General features: G+C 33.1%; 2 protein-coding genes across 10 annotated transcripts in view; one reads left to right on the top strand and one right to left on the bottom strand.

Annotated features, from left to right (window-relative positions):
• The first annotated feature begins 4584 nt into the window (after nt 1-4584).
• LOC107046336 (cytochrome c oxidase subunit 5A, mitochondrial) lies at nt 4585-7223 on the top strand. The gene is made up of 2 exons (XM_015268940.2): nt 4585-4881; nt 6715-7223. Exons 1-2 carry the CDS (start codon nt 4674-4676, stop codon nt 6966-6968), a joined length of 462 nt encoding a protein of 153 aa, XP_015124426.1. The 5' UTR covers nt 4585-4673; the 3' UTR covers nt 6969-7223.
• Nucleotides 7219-18805, bottom strand: part of LOC107046335 (DNA-binding protein P3A2) — an 18069-nt gene continuing 6482 nt past the window's right edge. For 6 of the 9 annotated variants that reach the window (XM_015268933.1, XM_015268939.1, XM_015268938.1 and 3 more), the window contains exons 6-9: nt 17864-18004; nt 16075-16219; nt 11131-11461; nt 7219-9254 (exon numbers count right to left, since the gene is read on the bottom strand). In XM_015268933.1, the coding sequence (XP_015124419.1) occupies nt 9218-9254; nt 11131-11461; nt 16075-16219; nt 17864-18004 (654 nt within the window). In that variant the 3' untranslated portion in view covers nt 7219-9217. Of the gene's footprint in view, nt 9255-11020; nt 11462-16074; nt 16220-17863; nt 18005-18805 lie in introns of all 9 variants that reach the window. The other 3 variants (XR_001461540.1, XR_003783180.1, XR_001461541.1) reach the window with 1 other exon arrangement.

Here is an 18805-nt window from a genome sequence, read left to right as displayed (position 1 = left end):
TAATTTGTAGAGGGTGGCTCACATGCTGTAGGGTCTATATAACCTGAGCGAAGTGTATGAGATGAAATATTCATTTCATATTAAATGGTAATTCACAAAACACAGCTGGTAGGTCAATGGTCTCTTTTCACTATTTATCCTCCGAATCCTTCCATGTGCTAGCAAGAGTGCGAGCAAGAGTACGTGTCTTTGTATACGTTGGCATTAGCAAGAGTTGTCATTGATCGAGCCGCTGTTACTCAGAAGTGGGCTTCTGTTGCTTGTCATATTGTTACCAATGTTCCCAGGAGCGCTGGGTTCCTATTTTCATCAGATATTAAAGATCATATACAACCTCCTCTCTTCTATCATTTACAATCTTCAAGTTTTGTTTACTAACATCGGCAGGAGGAGTAGCAGCATGAATAACGATAAACTCTATATACTTACTGCTACTACACAGAGATTGGATTATACAGTTTATTCAGTTGTTTATACACGCAATGTACCCCTGTAACTTCAGAACGTGTCAGAAGCAGCAGTAATCCTACAGGGATCACTACAGATTCAAAATAATTTTTTTTTAATGTTCATTGTTATACTGTATTATAAATATATAAATAATTGGTATATATATATATATATATATATGTTTTTAGTTGAAACAGTATACAGAATTAGCTACACGGTTTTTTGGACTATAGTACAAAAAACCGTGTAGATAATTCTGTATACTGTTTTAACTACAGGCCTCGCTACTTATTACAAATATATAGATTATTAGTGAGTAAAGAAAATGTATAAGTTACTTGCCATAATGGCATGAGGGGACTACAAGAATTGTTATTAATGAAGCTCATTATCGGATTGTTTCAAGAAAAAAATTATTTTTTTAAGTTTCAGTGAATGGAACATATCGTCCTATTAAAGACTCCTATTCATCAACAAGGCATGAGTTAATGGGGTGCTGATATGATAACACTATAGTACATTTTGATACTAGGGCGTGGAGAACTTTTCTGGCGAATATGAGGTTACAGAACGAGCCGAAGGCGAGTTCTGTAATCATATTTGCCAGAAAAAGTTCTTCACTTCCGTGTATCGAATAATATTTTTTGACACGAAGTGCGCGGGCGGTGTTTGGCATTCCCATACTTCGAATTCATTGTCAGATACTTCTTTCTCATCCCCATCCATTTGATTGGAATGGGAACTGCCAATGGAGTGTTCTTCTTTCCCATTCTATTGTCATTGGCGGGACCATCAGCAGAAGTTATCACTCCTGAACATCCTGATCGGATATCAACACCCACACCACCAGCCTCGCCAGTTATTAGGCAGTTGAAGCCACATGCGATAGTCCCACTGAAAACTCCTCCGCTTCTATTCAGTCCCTTATTTCCAATTATCAAGTAGAAATACCTCGGCAATTATTTTCTCATTTAATACGGCATAAAGATTATTCATAAATCCAAGTAATGATGTGCCTGTCACTATTTCAAGTGTGGTTTACGTCTTTTAACACGACCATTAACCATCAATATACTTACATCGTTTCAGTGGCATCATATCAGCACCACATAAACTGATGCCTTACTGATGAATAGGAGTGTTCTCAATATGACGATGTTCCATTCACTCAAACTCAAATTTCTTCCTAATTTCGTGCTTCAATTTCGTTCTTCGAGAACGTTCTCAATAATTTTGTTCTTCAATTCAGTTCTTGCGCGAACGTTCTTGCAATTTCGTTCTCAATTTCGTTCTTAAGAACGTTCTTGTAATTTCGTTCCTCATTTCGTTCCCGTTCTCGACGCGTTCTTGGGAACGAAAACGCCAAAACCAGGGTTTTGTTCGTTCCTCAATTTTGTTCTCAGTCCCTGCTTTGCAGTAAAGAAAAAAAATTCGAAGAACAGATGAAAAATTACCATTTCTGCTATTGATATCAACGTCAGGGATTTACGTTCTACAATGATTGTTGACCCAAACATTTGTATTGTTGCTATAATAATTGATACAGCATTTGGGCTCAATGCACTGTTTGAAAGCTCAAATATTGTTGCAGTTTATACCATCCGAGAAAAAAAACACGGGTTCGAACCTATCCGACAGAAGGCATGTGGCTGTTATTTTTTTTATTATTTATCCTTTTTGCATTTTTTTCTACCATTCCCATTCGTAGTAAGCTTCCGAATGGACTCAGAAATTCCTTGTCCTTGTGACAGGCATACATCCGTAACCACATGCTACAGGCTGTCTACAAGAAGATACTCAACATTTTTAATGAAATAAATTTCTACAAAAGATTAAGGGGAGACTACACTAACAGAAAAAGGACAAACTTCTCAAACAAGTCTTCTTGTGCCAAGAAAATAATTTTTCGAAAATTATCAAAAAAGGATTTTTTTGTCCCAAACATACAGAGAGTGCATCGAGATGAAAAAATTTTGTCATCAAAATAGATTTAGTAGTTTTAAAAAAAATTGCATTCTCTGTGCCCGCAAGAAATGTAATTTCTAGCATTACTCCTTCGTTATTCAATACTCCCATACGTATTTTGCTTCCGAGAAAGGTTTCTTTTCCGAAATTTTTGAAAAAATGTGTACAATAACAATTACGAATTAATTTTTTGAAATTCAGCTCCTACACAGCTAATTTCGTTAATGTTTTAATTAAAAATTGCACCATTCATGTAGAATAGCCCGAAAAATATTTCTGAAAAAATCGAAAGTATATTTTAAATATTTTAAAAATAATTTTTCTGCCTATTTTACATGAATAGCGCAAATTTTCATTTTAAACAAAACGAAATTAGCTGCGTAGGAGTCGAATTTAAAAAAACTAATTCGTAATTATTACTGCGCACATTTTTTCAAAAATTTTGAAAAAAATAAACCTCTGTAGCTCAAAAATTGGAGGCCCTGGACTATTTTCAACATTTTAAGCGTGTGCGAAGCAAACGAACGATAAACAATGAATTTTTTTGCACTAATTATTCGTTTTTAAACATATATAATCGGCCTTCAATGTGTGAAGAAATCTCACGCCAATCGCCCGCGACTTTTAAAAATATCTCCGCAGCTGCTCGGCTGATTGAGCCAAAATACCAACCATGCTGTACTTAATTTTTTTCTTAAGTTAGCGTGCAAAAATGTAAACATTAGAAAAACGAAAAAAATGGCAATATATTGAAAATTTTGTATGAGCGGATACAAATATTTTGATTAATCTAGATAGAGGCCGTCGAGACGAGTATTTTCAAAAAATAAAATGAAATCGCTGGATTAATTTTTACGATATTGAAAAAAAGAGAAATTTAAACAAGTTATATGTCAAGAATTATTGGACCGATCGGACCAATGAGCCCAAATTTAAGATTTTTATTTACAAATTTAATTGTATTTATGTTGAATTTTCTAAAAATTAATCACCAAAAACACAAGTTATCACATACATATATACAGACAAGATCCTAAAAACATTATTTCTTCGCGTTTCATCACATTGTAGACCATTTGCAATCAAAATTAGAAAATCGAAAAATCTGTAAAATACAAGGCTTCCATACGCAAGCAAAAAATACATAAAAACAAATATGTTTAGTTTAACGAAAGCAACATATTAAATGTCCCTCAAGCTCGGCTTAAACAATTGAATTGTTAATGACTTTCAGATGCACGGTCGCTGATAAAAAACCCTGACAGATTGTTTTTTCGGTCCAAAAGACGAGAAAACGCTCTGAAATTTTTCCGCTCCTTTGAGTAATCAGAACGGTCATACACTAAGAGAAAAATCGACATAATATCATAAAAATCATTTCTTGAGCGAGAAACATTGCATACATATTTTCTCAATTTATGGTAGGTGTGAGACAAGAAATCGGTGCTCTTCGGGGTAAATAGGAAGTTATTAAATGAAAAGGTGATGTCTTTTTGCGAAATGAGATAGTATTCCTTAAAAGACAAGAATAATTTGACAGAAGGAAAAGATATTGCTTGCCTTCGAACTCAAAGCAATTGAGCATAAGCGACGGTTATATATTTCTTTAATATCTGGAGATTTTCCTCTGCATAAACTCTCTTCACATTCAATATGAAAGTCTGCGATTCATGATTCACTGAATCGAAGCTTTGAATATTTTTAGTCATTTTCTCATCTTCTGACATGAAAAAACCGATTTCTTGTGGCAAGAAATTTTCACTTTATCATAAAATATTCATGTTCAAATCATGAACACTTCACCGAAATCTTGTATTGTCTAACACATTATCCGGAATTCTTATCCCAAGAAATTTATCCTCAAGAAATGAGATTTTTAGCGCAAAAAATTAGTTTTGTGATATTATGACGATATTTCTCTCCGTGTATATGCATGAAAGAAAATTAAAGATGAAGCACCAAGCTTTCAGAGATTCTTAAACAAGAACAATTAAAAGACTTGATGGATGAACTTATTATCCTAATGAGACTTATGTTCGCCATCCTAAATTTCTTCACGTATCAATTTTGGCGCCAAATTGATGAATCAATCTCACCATCATGATGAACCCGAAAACTAGAAGGTGATAGCACTGACGCAGCCAACTTCACTATTCTCTTTTACTCCGTTTACGCAACAGCCGAGTGGTGGTCTCGGTACTCTCGAATTCGCCATTCTCAAATTTTCATCGGGAAATTCGATAAAAAAGTCTAGAGATATGTTGAGATTCGTGGCTGGACGTGCGGTTAATGCTGCCCGGGGAATGATGATCCCCAGGGTAACTGCTGTGGGGGTACAGTCAACGAGATCATCATCACATGAGACTCAGGAGACTGACGAAGAGTTCGATGCAAGATACGAGGCCTACTTCAATCGCCCTGACATAGATAGCTGGGAAATTCGTAAAGCTATGAATGATCTTGCTGGTAAATGTCATAATTTGATGAATATTTTATTCAATTAATTAAAATGAAAATTCTTCTATTACTTTATCACAAGCAGAAGTTAATAATAGTGATTGCAATACTCTGGGACTTTGTCAACAGCAAAAATTGAAATCTTTCATAAATTTGGACAATCCAATTCTTTGAATCTTTATTATCGATTAAATATTTCAACTTTATTTTTTAAATCTTTGTTATTCGATACTCAATTCAATTGAAAAAAGAGTCATTTTGTGAATTTCCATATAAAGAGAACTTAGTAACTCGTAGTTATGTATACATCAACAATGTTTATAAAATTTCCATTAGTTAGCGCATAAAAATGACCACGATTTCTAACAAATTACGTCGATAGTCAAAATTTGAAAATTCATTCAACATTGATTCACGCACGAGTGCACTGAGAAAAAACCTTATTTTTGCCAAATATCCATTTACTTGAGAAAAGTATTTATTTTTTCAATACCATATTTCTCCATTCGAGTCATTCTTAGGCAAGCCTCATTAGATTTGGATTATGTCAATTATATTGAAACCTAGAAAATAATCAGGTTAGTTATGACCTTGAGTGAATTCCATCAATAATTATCAATTTTATGAAATTGATCGAAATTCTTCCCTCTAGAAAATGAGAAATTTAGGAAAAATGAATCATCATCAGAGGAGTTTATCCAAGGTCATGTGCCATATAGTCATCCTCTAGAGCAACATGATTGTTATAAATGAAATCTAATCAGGCTAGCCTGGAAATGACTCGATTAGAGAAATACGATTTTGAAAAAATAAATGCTTCTCCCAAAGTAAATGAATGTTGAGCAAAAATATATTTTTTTCTCAGTGTGGACAATGAAAAATCATGAATAGTTCTTTTCATGCGAACATTCACATTCAACTAATCAAGTGAGTAATCATAAAGATTTAGCAGATTTTATAAAAATCTTCAGTTCGATTAATTTGTAGAAATCGCTGGCGCTGTAAAAAACCGGCGTCCTTTATTCGACATTATCTGGGAAGTAACAAAACGAATTATATATACTAAGACAGTTTTACAGCCTCACACGAGTTTTGGGACAGTTTAACATCGACAATCATTTTCTTGGCAAAATCACCTATTACACAGAATGGTGTCTCTCTTTTTTTTGTCATCTCCCCATTCCAACCACATGACATTCATATTGTAAAGATGGGCAAAAGTGGGTTCGAATCCCACTTCTGACACCAATGTAAAGAATGGGCACATTTAATAATAAATAACAGTTTATTAAAGATTTTGGGGCGAAATAAATAATAAAAAGAAATACAAAACGGATTGAAAAAAGATTGACGCGACTTCTCTTTTTTGTGCGCAATTCAGCATGTATAATTCAAGAATGTGCAAAATTTATAGACCACACAAAACGCATAACACTTTGTCGTGGATTGATGAATTTTGTTTATCTTTAATTCCAAATGCATAAATTATACCTGTCCATTTACACACCAAATTGAACATTCATAACTTTGAATGATATAATTTGAAATGCAGATGACACAATCTGTAATGACATTAGTACGTTTCAAAATGAGAGAATTAGCATTTTTGTAGACAAGATCTTGACCCTCTGAGGTGAAAAGCGTAGTAAAGCGTACTAGGACTGTCGAGTGGGGATGCTGGTATTCTGCTTTGGCGGCCATAGAGTGGGTGTATTGAAATTCACCTTATAGGGTTAATGCAAAATATTACGTGTGTCAAACAAGGAAATGAAGGACCTTTATTATACGCAGTAGGTTATTTCACAAAAAATGCAGTGATTTGATTTCAGTTTTATATTTCAGGTATGGATCTTGTCCCAGAGCCAAAAATTGTCATAGCAGCTCTGAAAGCCTGTCGCAGACTAAATGACATTGCCCTCGCCATCAGATTTCTAGAAACCGTCAAATTCAAAGGTGGAAGCGAGGTCCATCTCACCTGGCCCTATATCGTCCAGGAAATTCGTCCAACACTTGATGAGCTTGGGATCAACACTCCAGAAGAACTTGGCTACGATAAGCCCGAATTGGCGCTAAGACCGCCCTATGATTACAACTAGATTCAATATTTTCAAATGAAGAAGAACACTAGTCTTAATGTCCTAGAAGTCCTTTCAATTTTCGCGATCATTTTCGACAATGGAAAGAGAGAAAATGCCGAAAATAATGAAAATGAAATGATGAACATGTGTACATTTTTTCCTTGTTGAAACAATTTATTAATAAATAAAAAAGAGAAGGAGATTGAGGCATTGAAACGATGATTTGGATTCTTTTCTTGGAAGGGCTGATAAATAAAATAAGCTTTCATAATTCGTTTTCTGTTCATTAATTTCCTTATGTCTTCTCTAAAATCTGAATGCTGTTGATTTTTTTACTTTCTCACACCGAAAATAACAAAAGCGGAAGGGTCACACTGAATATTTACAAAGTACATTACATGTTACACAGTTAATAGTCATATACACATATGTTTATATTATGATTTATAGATTTCCATGAACGATACAATATTCTGCAGGTAATATTTCACTATGAGAATGTACAGTTTGACATCTGCTTAAAAAATTCAATTAACAAGAATTTATTTTTCACTTTTATTACTCTTTTTTAGCTTCATAGAAATGTCGTAACTTTCGGGATGAAATAAAGTAGCATATAATCATCAATCAGTTCATTTTTGAGGGATTGAGGATATTCGAGTGGCACAGTGTTTTGAATTTGATATTCATAAAAACGATGAATTCCAGTTTTGTTACGTGTAATTCAACTAGTCGAGTAGAATTTGTTTTTTGCCATGAACAATTTTCCAAAAATCTATTTAATTACAGTGACTGTTTCACTTGGATATCCTCAATATCATTATGCTCTTTTTCAACATTTTTCCTTGAATGAACAAAAAAATTCTCAAAATTTGATTAATAATTTTTCTAACAAATTGCTTTTTATTCTCTTCCGATACACAAAAGTTAGTTAATAGGAATTTGAATTTCTCTGCTCGACTAGATTTTCATCAATTCTTCCAATTTTAACTTTTTTATTCAATTTTTCTCCATTCCTTCAGAACAATAGAAATTCATTAACGCCCATGATATTTATAAAACTAATTACACCCTAAAGTTTAGCAACATAATGATGTGCACCCAAAGTTTTTTTGTATTTCTTTTTTTTCAAATTCTCACATTTCCAAAAATTGTTTAAATACTCTTAAACCTATTTGTACCCGTCAGAAATGCTTAGTCTTCCTAATCGGTGCTATAAAACAGATTACGAAATGGTTGTTTTTTTTCACTTACAGTATTGTATATATGATCTTTTGTTTTCCTATCAGTTTTTAATTAAAATTCTTCGCACTAGATATTTTCTATAAATAACTTCATTATTTACTATTTGAATTGGAATTACCTATCATAGTAGATAAACGAATAAATTAATTAAAACAAAGTGAAATTATAAAATTGCTTCCCCGGCGCGATGTTTTTATGCTGATATTATCTTCATAAGAATGAAGATGTTCGTTATGAAAAAAGAGAAAAAATCACGATAATCCATTGATTCATAAATCAATCAATCAATCAATTAACCGATTAATCCCACGAATGAATTGATATACCTATCTTTTAATTGAATATATGTTGTTATTTAAAAAATCATTGGTATTAATTAACGTCCCCTGGAACTCATTTAATTATGACTAGAGTTAAATAATGGTACCTATTTATGTTTGTTCCTGGGAACGTTTTATCCACTTCTAGCCAGATGGTTGAAATGACTCATTAACAAAAACGTTACAAAAAAATCGTCCTATTTTTGATTGCATTAATTCCTGACAAAAAATTATAGTAGAAATTGATTTTTTCTTCAACTAATTATTCGATTCCACTTGTTTCTTCCATTTAAAACACATAACATAAATACATCTTCTAATCGTTTATATTGAGTTCAGCAAATCTACCATACGGTAACGTACACACTCGTTTCAACAGTCCATTCACTTTTTTTATTTGTTTTTTGTATTATATAAATTTCAAGTTGATTATTTTCGTTCTAAACACATTAACACAAACAGTGTATATCACCTCGAGTTGCATCCAATTTTGGTGGGAGGGAACAATAAGAGGGAAGAATCAGTTCTCCAAATTGCATAGGAAAACAAATTAATTGGGAGAATTTTTTTTAACCTGAAGAATCAATTAATCCCATTTGAAGAATTGAATAAATTAAATTTAACACTTGAATCCACGTAAACTGGTATTTTCCTTTTAAAATTAACATTCATCGATGATTTTTAAATGACGATATTCAAACGTTAATTCGAATTTTCCATAATCTTGAGTGAATAATATCTGGAAAAAACATATGTTTATATTATAATTTATCAAATCATTCACGATACAACAAAAAACTATTTTTACCATTAATATGACTGTTTTTTGTCACACACTCGCAAAATTTTCGGATTTACATACGAGAATCTTATACATTCAATTTCGTATCTTTTTATGTTACATGCAATTTGAAATTGGCATCGTTTTCTCTACACGAATAAATTTTTTTTTTAACTTAAAATGTTCTGCGCAGAGTGCCGTATTACACGCAAAAGTGCTGCATGTTTTTAATGAACACAAATTTGAATTATTCTGATGGACTTTGCACTGGCTGTGAATTGCACAGAATGTTGTTTTACAGTTTTTCAATTAAAAAAGAATTAGTAACTTCAGCGTTAACGTAGGGACCGTTCACCATTTGCTCTATCACCATTTAGCATAAATTCAAAAATTATTGAATATTCAGCGTAATCTAGACAAAAATATATATAAATCGACTCTGTACAGAACAGACTACTTTACACACTTGTACTCTTCCAAATTCAGTTGCACGGGTCTTATACACCTAGTTTTGCTCATTTTTGTTTTACATGAAAATAGTAGATTTTCATACACAGTGTTCTGCACAGAGTTGAATTATAGTTTAGGAATTGAACGATCTTCATACATTGATGAATTTTTGGAGCTTACACATTAACTGCTAGTAAACTTCACTACATATTCAATAGTCTTTCAATTCACACACAATCAATTTTTTCCTGATGTGCTTCTCATTCATGCGTAACTAATCCTATGTGAATCGAATAATCGTTAAACATGTAAAGTATTTAGAGGTGTGTAATCCATCAGTGTAATTGAAATATAAGTATACATGAAAATGTTTCTTGGTTTTGCTTGCAATTCTCCTCTGTACAGAACATTGTGCGTGGCACATACACTGTGATCGTGTAACACAAGAATGTGTCAAATTAGATAGGGGAGAGTGGGGCAAAATTGAACCAGTCGAAAAATGACTGTTTAACGTAATTCAAGCTAAAAAAAATTTGTTTATCAATTTTTTTTTTCATTATCTTTTTTTATTATTAGAAGTGCTGATGAGAATAATAATTTTCTATTCGTCTTATAATTCAATTGATTAGTTTAGGCCGATTACACTTTTCGTTTTTCATTCGATTAAAATTCAGCATCACATTTTCATTTTTCTCCCGTTGGGTCTCCCCCTGAGTCTTCCTCTAGATTTTGGATTTTGCTGTTTCATTTTATTTTCAATTAATCCATTGACAAAATCTTCTTCTGTCAAAACTTCTCAATAATTTTTTATTCTACTGAATGGAAAATTATTATTTTCATTAGTACTCTCAAGAATAAAAAAAGTTAATAAAAAAAAATATTTAACAAAAAAATTTTTTTTTGCTTGAATTGCGTCAAACAGTTATTTTTCGACTGTTTCATTCTGCTCCACTCTCCCCTATGTAAAACTCGTGTAAAATTCTGAAAATATACAAGCATGCAAAACAGTCACAGAACATTGTATTGAAAAATAAACTTAGTTCGTCTAAAAAACAATATGTGCTTTTCAAATGGCGTGTAATACGAAAATTGGATGCTGGTAAATTTTGTACATAAACTCAACAGAGTGCACGTGTAATAAACAGCCTTAAATGTATTCAACTAAATATGTATTCAAAAAAGTCTTTCTTCAACTAAAAAAAAACTAAAAAGTTCATTCAAGAGTTCAAATTTTCATTCAATTTTCCATCAAAATTATTGTTTTTTTTTCTTACAAAAATTTCCAGATGGTAACTCCAATTGTTTTTCTTAATAAAAAAAGGAACATTCCCAAAAGCATTCTCTCTCCTTGAAACAATCTCAAACAATGACAAATTAGATTTACTCAGGGCTAGAAACAGTCTGCTGATGCTGGCTATCCTCGTCTTTGACGAGCTCACCCTGCATTGCCTTGGTCAGTGCATTAGCGTCTTTCAATGATATCACTTGTAACACCTGATGCTCTCCATTAGCATTGATCATTGTCATTGGATGACCCTGAATAGTCACAGCTTCGATGCTTGTTTCTCCATTACCAGGCTCAACTTTCGGTACTTGTACTTGCATTGGTGTTACAACTTGCATTGTTCCATCACTCTGTATATTAGCCACCATTGTTTGATACATACTGGCTGATACTGGCACTGTGATAACACCCGACACTGATACTGGATACCCTGAAACACGCAAATATCCGTCCGATTTGTCCGTCACCGGCGATACTCCAAATATTCGACTATTTTTTCGTTCAATGAGAAACATCAGTGGCTCATGCGTTACAATCGTTCAACGAGCTGCACAAAATTAATAAGTTCTAGACGATTGGAAAAAAAAGTATGATGGTATCATGGTCAAGACATCCAATCCTGATAACTTATTAATTTCTCATCATTCATTGAAATACAGAGAAAGATACGTGTCTAATATTCAAAAAATTTCATCGATTCATCGATTCATAAATTATCTTGCTAATAACTCGGGGAAGAGATTTGGAATGAAAAATTAAGGAATTCCTTCGGGAGTAATCCTTTGGATTCTGTGAATGTTTTTTTGGAGTTTTCGATAAATCCAATATGTCGGAGATATTTCTAGAATAACGCCAGCATACTTCGACACTGACAGCATTTTCTCAACGAAAAGACCTACTACATTATGGATCAAGACTTTGCCTACAGAAATTGTACTCTTCGCATTCTAATTGCACGATATAGCCATTGAATTCTATAAAATTGATATGTGCCATTGTATAATTCAAACTTATAACAGTTGAATTTGTTGCGTGCAATTCGATAGGAGTTATTGAATTTTATATATTTTTTGTAATTTTCGTGAATTCCACGTGCTCTCATTATGCATATCGAACATGCTCTCATTATGCGCACAATAAATGAAACATTTACAAATGTGGGATTCAGATTGCAGATTCAGATTCAGATTCAGATTGCAGAATGTCTAATTGAATCAGTACAAAAAAATCAATTGTTTTATCATGAAATAATAAAAATAGTCCAGGGCCTCCAATTTTCAACCTCCAGAGATTTTTTTTCAAAATTTTTGAAAAAGTGTGCACAATAACAAATACGGATTATTTTTTTGAAATTCAACTCCTATACAGTTAATTTTGCTTTTTTAAATAAAAAATTGCACCATTCATGTAAAATAGTCCAAAAAATGAAAAGAATCGAGAATATATTTTAAGGATATTTTTTTCCTATTTTGCATGAATAGCGCAAATTTTTGTATTAAACAAAACAAAATTAGCTGTATAGGTGTTGAATTTCACAAAACTAATTCGTAATTGTTATTGTACACGTTTTTTCAAAAATTTTGAAAAAAAAAACCACTGTAGCTAAAAAATTGGAGGCCCTGGAATTCTTTTAACATTTTAAGCGTGTGCGAGCAAACGAACAATAAACATTTTTTTTATACTAATTATTCGTTTTTAGACATATATAATCGATTTTCAATGCATGAAAAATCACACTCCAATCGCCAGCGACTTTGAAAACTCATAGTAGTTGTCCCTTAAATTCTGTAGAGTTCAATAGTACAATGTGGGGTTACAATTTCGGTAGATAAAGTTTTAATACAAAATATGAAATTTGTCAAAAAATTGAAGGTAGTTCAATTCTGTTCTGGGTTGTTCTGTTTTGTTGAAAATTGAAGTTGACGCCATTGAATGTAATAGGCCATTTTGGCAAGAAAATACTGCGTTAATATTAAAATATGTCATAATATCTATGAACTGTCAGGGCTTGGTTTTGTTTTTCACCACTTTGCAACTGCATTGATCTCTCGAACGAGAAATTCCGAAGATGTCCAAATGAAACAGTCTGTGTAATGGATTTCGGAAAACTTACATTTCCGATTGTCTTCCGTCGATCCGAAACACAACAAACATCACTTGACTGGAATCCATCAAAATTAATTGATTGCAGTGTAACTAAAGGCCACAACTACATCAAATACCAACAATTACATGTTGTGATGTTAAAACAACAGTGAAAATTCTGTCTATAAACATATTTCCAAGTCACAGTTTGCATCTGATTTCAATATCATTATTTTGTCGACTGGAATATAGTCTTTTTAGGCTTATATTTTTCTGTATGGTAGAGCTAACCAACTTGAAACATATGGTGATAATTTTTTGGTAGTAAAGGAATAATTACTCCCCAACTTAGCGAGGAATGTGTAACTTGGAGAAATGTTTATAAGCATGATCTTTAGGTGAATTCACCAATGCCAACAAACGACGATTAATATTGATTTAATGCCCGGGTGAATTATCTTTCAAACGTGATGTTGGTTGTTTTTTTTTATTTTGATATAGTTGGACTAAAATTTTTTTTCCCTTTGAAAAATTGTATTTCAATTGTTCTCATTGAGAAATCAACATTTCGATAATGGAAACCATAGAAACCTGTGCCTTGAAATTAGGCTTCTGAGGGAAAAGAAGATTTAAGGCCCGGGTGTACTATCTTTCGAATGTTATCTGGATTTTTTTAATCTTTCGTAATCCAAAATTGTCAATTGAGTGATACATCATGTAGAAATTCCCAAAAATTATGATAGAATGATTTTTAAAAATAGAAAAAAAAGCTACACATTTTTAAAGAGCGTTTTTGAATAATATTGGGAAATGAACGCAGTAAATTAACAATTTGATGTATCTAATGGCTGTGAGGTCGTCATTTGTCACAGTAACCAATGGCTGTCAGATCGTTAGTTACCATTATAAATTAATAGTATATTTCTAACCTAGGGAGGGAAAATAAAGGATCCTCAGCCGCCAGTGCAATTACCAGCCGAGCCGAAGGCAAGGTTGGTAAGCACGCGGCTGAGGGTCCTTTATTTTACTTCCCGTGGTTAGAACGCGATTTTCCGTCTCGGCGTAGGCGCAAAGTCAGAGTTCCCTCCCGCGATGCGGGAGGGAAATGTAACTTTGCGCCCGCCGGGACGGAAAATTCATTTACTATTTCCTCTCTATCAGACTTCTTTCTTAATCTTTATTAAAAACCGCTCTTTGAAAATATTCAGTTTTTTTTCTCCTTTTTTTGATTGTACAATCATAATTTTCAGGGATTCCTGCGTGATGTAAAATCCAATGGAAATTATGATACATTTTACATTATGAAGATGGAAAAACAATCGAGATAACGTTCTAAAGATAATCCATCCGAGCCTTAATTAATGATTTTCAGTTTTTGTCTGATTCCAGCCAAGTAAAATTGCAGTGGCGCTCTAACTTGGATATCTTCAAGAAAATCTGGTATAATATCTGCCGGAAAAGTTCATTTTTAGGAACGCTTTAGTGTGCGTAAAGCGCTTGTTTTCCGTACGACCTTGAACTCGCCAGGTATCACAAAATACAGTATGTGCTACGTGTGCATGCGGAAAATTATAACTTGACGCACTTGTGACACAATATACTATTAGCTACTTTTTTTTTAATCACGCGTTGCAAAGATGAATGCAGTGATCGTTAGAGTTATCTCGATACATAAAATTGTCAAATGGTGAAACACATGAATTCATAAAAAAAGTACATTTCACAACCGTGAATCATTTTTGCCCTCCCAGAATTGAACTCCATCCTCCGAAATAATCAATATTTACATCGATAAAAAAAAATGACATGCTCAGTAACTCCACACTTGATCGACCTCATAAGATAAGAAAAATTATTAACATTAAGCGACAGAATAATGGCGAAATTAAATAAAAATGTACTTACAAATTGATTTCTTTCTCTTTATCATGTTTTTCTAGTACATTTTGATTAAACTAAATAATCATAAACGTAAAATTATTAACGCGCAGGCCAAATTCGTCTTTGGTCTATTGTTCATTTAAACTAACTGACCATTGGGGAATACGATTATTTGTTGCCCTGAACACTCTTTGGTATCGACTGAGGAGAAAAAGTGATTATCCGATTGAACGCAAGACACAAGAAAAAAATAAATAAATTACAAAATAAAACATCAAAATAAAATATAATCTATTTACAGCACTTTTTATTTTGCCTTTGATCATCGTAATCATAATGAAAAAAAAGTAGCAGTGAGATTGTGTCCGTAAAAGGGAGAGAAAATTAAGGACTATCTGCAATGTCGTCACGTTGCTTACTCATTCAATTCATTTATTGATTAAAAGTAAAACGTTCTTCCATGTTTTATTATTATCATTAAGAATCCATTGATCCATCCACAGCCCTGTCATCACTTTGTACTTCGTATACTACGTGATAAAATATTCATTGCTCCATTAAGATTATGTACACACTGTAATGATCCTCATAATTACCAAAAATTCTCAGGAATAAAAGAAGAAACGCTGAATTTATCGAGTTAAAAATATTCCAAACTTATCTTCAACTAATTAACAAGTATATTATATTAATTATTGATCATTTGGCTAGTGGATTCACGTTGCCAATGGATTCTCAAATGGAACAATAATTCGTTTACTTCCACTATTATTAATGATTAATATTTACAGTACGGAAACAAAAAAAAAACATTGACTACAAAAAAAAGAAAACAATTCAGAATGAACGGAAGAAAGTTTGTTCGTTCTTCGAATGAAATATTTTTTAATAACAGAAAAACAAAATGAAAAAAAAAAACTTCTTAAATTTGGACTGGAGCGCCGCAGGCAACATGCAAAAATCAAATCTGGGTTTCGAGAGATAAATGAGGGAGGTGGGCCAGTTAATGAAAATGGAATCACTGTTCGAGTAGTTCCTGGCCGGCGACGGTGCAGAGCCTATAGAAAACAGTTTTACCGTGTCCATCTTCTCCAGTAAGAATGATTTGTCCATCTTGGCCAAGTGTTGCTTCGGTCACGCTATTGAGATCGACAGCCACACTCGTACCATCAGCACCACCCACTTCTGCCAGTGTTTGCACTTCACCCTGACTCGTGTGTATCTTAACATAACAATTTTTTTTCACGTTATTTTTTTTACGCGTCATTCTTAGACTGATTCCTAGGAGCTTAGTCACGAACGAAGGATTTGTTTTTTTTCAATTGGACACGGCTTAAGGGGGATTTCGCGAAAGTTTGAGCGACAGGAAGAGGAAATTTTTTTGGACATATCTTAGCTACAACGCACCGAATAAAAATCATGGAGGTATCGTCTAATGAAGCAAGGATGAACATTTATTTCAAAACTTTTGGCCCATGGCCCTTTGTTCACTACAATGAGAGAAAAAAAAACATGTTCCCAAACAGAGCCTTGTTTCAACCAACAAACCGTAAGCTGATAATTGCCGCGATAGAAATTGTTTCATTTGAATATTCGAAAATTTTAAATATGGATAATCGTTTTGCTTCCAACAACGACATCTTTGATTAAGTGCCTTTTCACGATGAAAATCTCTCATGAGATGAAATTATTCATCACGTCATCATCATATTTTGTTCTTCAATTTCAAGATTGCTATCATACTATCATTATTATCCTATTTGAGAATTTATTTCTCATCTTTAAGTGGTCTCCACAGTACTTTTGGGTAAAATATGACAATGTGGTTGCGAATTAAATATATCATATAGTAATCAAACATGTTAAAAAGGTATTTGTAAAAGCAATTCTAACTCCTTTTATGGTTCCGTTCGTATTTAATTAATTATTCAAATTGCGCCTTATACACAACCTTTATGGACGCTTCTTTGCCCCATACCCCTCACACTGTTGACAATGTGCTAGCCAGCAAAGGAAGCTAAATTGTTCTGTATTAAGCCCTAAACAATATGAACACGAAGTCCCATTGGGTTTTATCGTTGATTTGTTGAATAAATTAATGGTAAAAATACTATGGTGAAATCTGTCATTATCCAACATACGCCATGTTTGATGTCCCGTCTCTCTCGAAACTAACCTCACTAACTTGACTATTTTACACTTCACTCACTCGCGCACCCATCGCAACTGCGGAGACCCCTTAAGTACTCTATAGGCATTATGACAAACTACTCTTCCTTGTTACGTGTACAACAAACATTTTCCAGAAGCAAAATATCGGTGGTACTGAAGAATCAAGAAGAGGTAGTGATAAAAAATGGATTTCTTGCTCGCGTGGAAAATGACCATTTTTTTAAACCAAATCTATTTGTACGACAAAAAATTTTTCATCTTGGGACACTTGAAAACTTCAGCACATTTGTTATGTATGATAATTTTCAACTTACTATTTTTTTTATTCGAACAAAATTTATTTCAGAAGACGTTTTTTTGAAAAATAGTGGTGAAATTTTTATTCTTAAATCAGTTCAGGATAATCAATTATTGTACTATGTATGTAACGTAGAAATTTCTAGAAAATTCTAGAGATTACGAGTAAATTATACTCCTAATCAATTCGAAAATTACTATAAATACCAAATTACTATAGATTACTATAAATGAAAGTTTAGCATAGAACTCTCTCTTTTTATGTGACCCCCCAAGCCGTGTCAAGGTGAAAAATTTGATGAGTTTATGATCCGCCGGAAATACAGGTGACGTAAATTTTTGTTGCTAATCACGAAATGATCAACTCATTTTCAACTGGCGGAACGTAGAAACTTACAGTTGCAACCCCTTGTACTTGAGCGGTGGTGCCGTCTGGTAGAGTTATTATGGGATTACTTGGATCTACTTGGATTATGGACACGGTGCCGTCTGGGTTCGTTATTGTTTGGAGAACCGTTGTTGGATACTGGGCTGTCATCTGAAAAAATTAGAGAGAAATTGTTAAAATTGGGTATCATGAAATTGGATCATTTTTCAAAGCGTAGTTAAGAGAAATGAGACGAGACAAAATAACATAAAAGAATGGGATAACTTGAGGAAAAGCACCTGTAGTTTGTCTTGCTAACTACAGTTCATCTGAAAGTGATTTATTCTCTAAATTTCATAATAATCAAAATATTTGTCAATAGGTCAGATTATTACGTTTTATGACTTCAGCACAGAATTCACATGCATTCAGTTGTATTACAAAAAATGTAATTTTTTGTGGAGAATGTAATTTGGTGGATGTATTAAATGAGAAATGTTAGGAAACGTTGAGTCATTCTAAAATAAATAAGTTGGCGTGAAATAAAAATCCTCTGACTTATCTTCTTTCGCCACGCTAAGCAGAAATAGCCCACGAAAAAGAATAATGATTCAAGATTGTTATTCTTTCCCATTAATGAAAGTAAAATATAATAAATTAATTTTCATCACGCTGTGACGAAAAGTCAACTTTTCGGCACGCTCCGCGTGCCTAAAAGTCCAATTTCCGCCACATTGTGATGAAAAATATTGTTCGTAACTCGTGAAAAAATGTTTTTTAGCTCGTTACGAAATATACTATTAACTTGAGGACAAGTTCCTTTAAGAATCTAAGGGAGATTGTGAAACTTTCAACTATTGATAATTTTTCAAAATTTTTTTTTCTCGTATACCCTTTCGGGTCTTTACGATTTGTTCCCCTCCCACCTCCCAACCCCCTGTACCGCATTCGCCGAAGGACAAGGGAAAACCT

This window comes from Diachasma alloeum, unplaced genomic scaffold (genome assembly GCF_001412515.2).
Source record: "Diachasma alloeum isolate Michigan unplaced genomic scaffold, Dall2.0 Dall_scaffold_01310, whole genome shotgun sequence".
Classification (NCBI taxonomy): domain Eukaryota; kingdom Metazoa; phylum Arthropoda; class Insecta; order Hymenoptera; family Braconidae; genus Diachasma; species Diachasma alloeum.
Note: the sequence above shows the minus strand (reverse complement) of the source record. Positions and strands in the feature narration are given on the sequence as shown.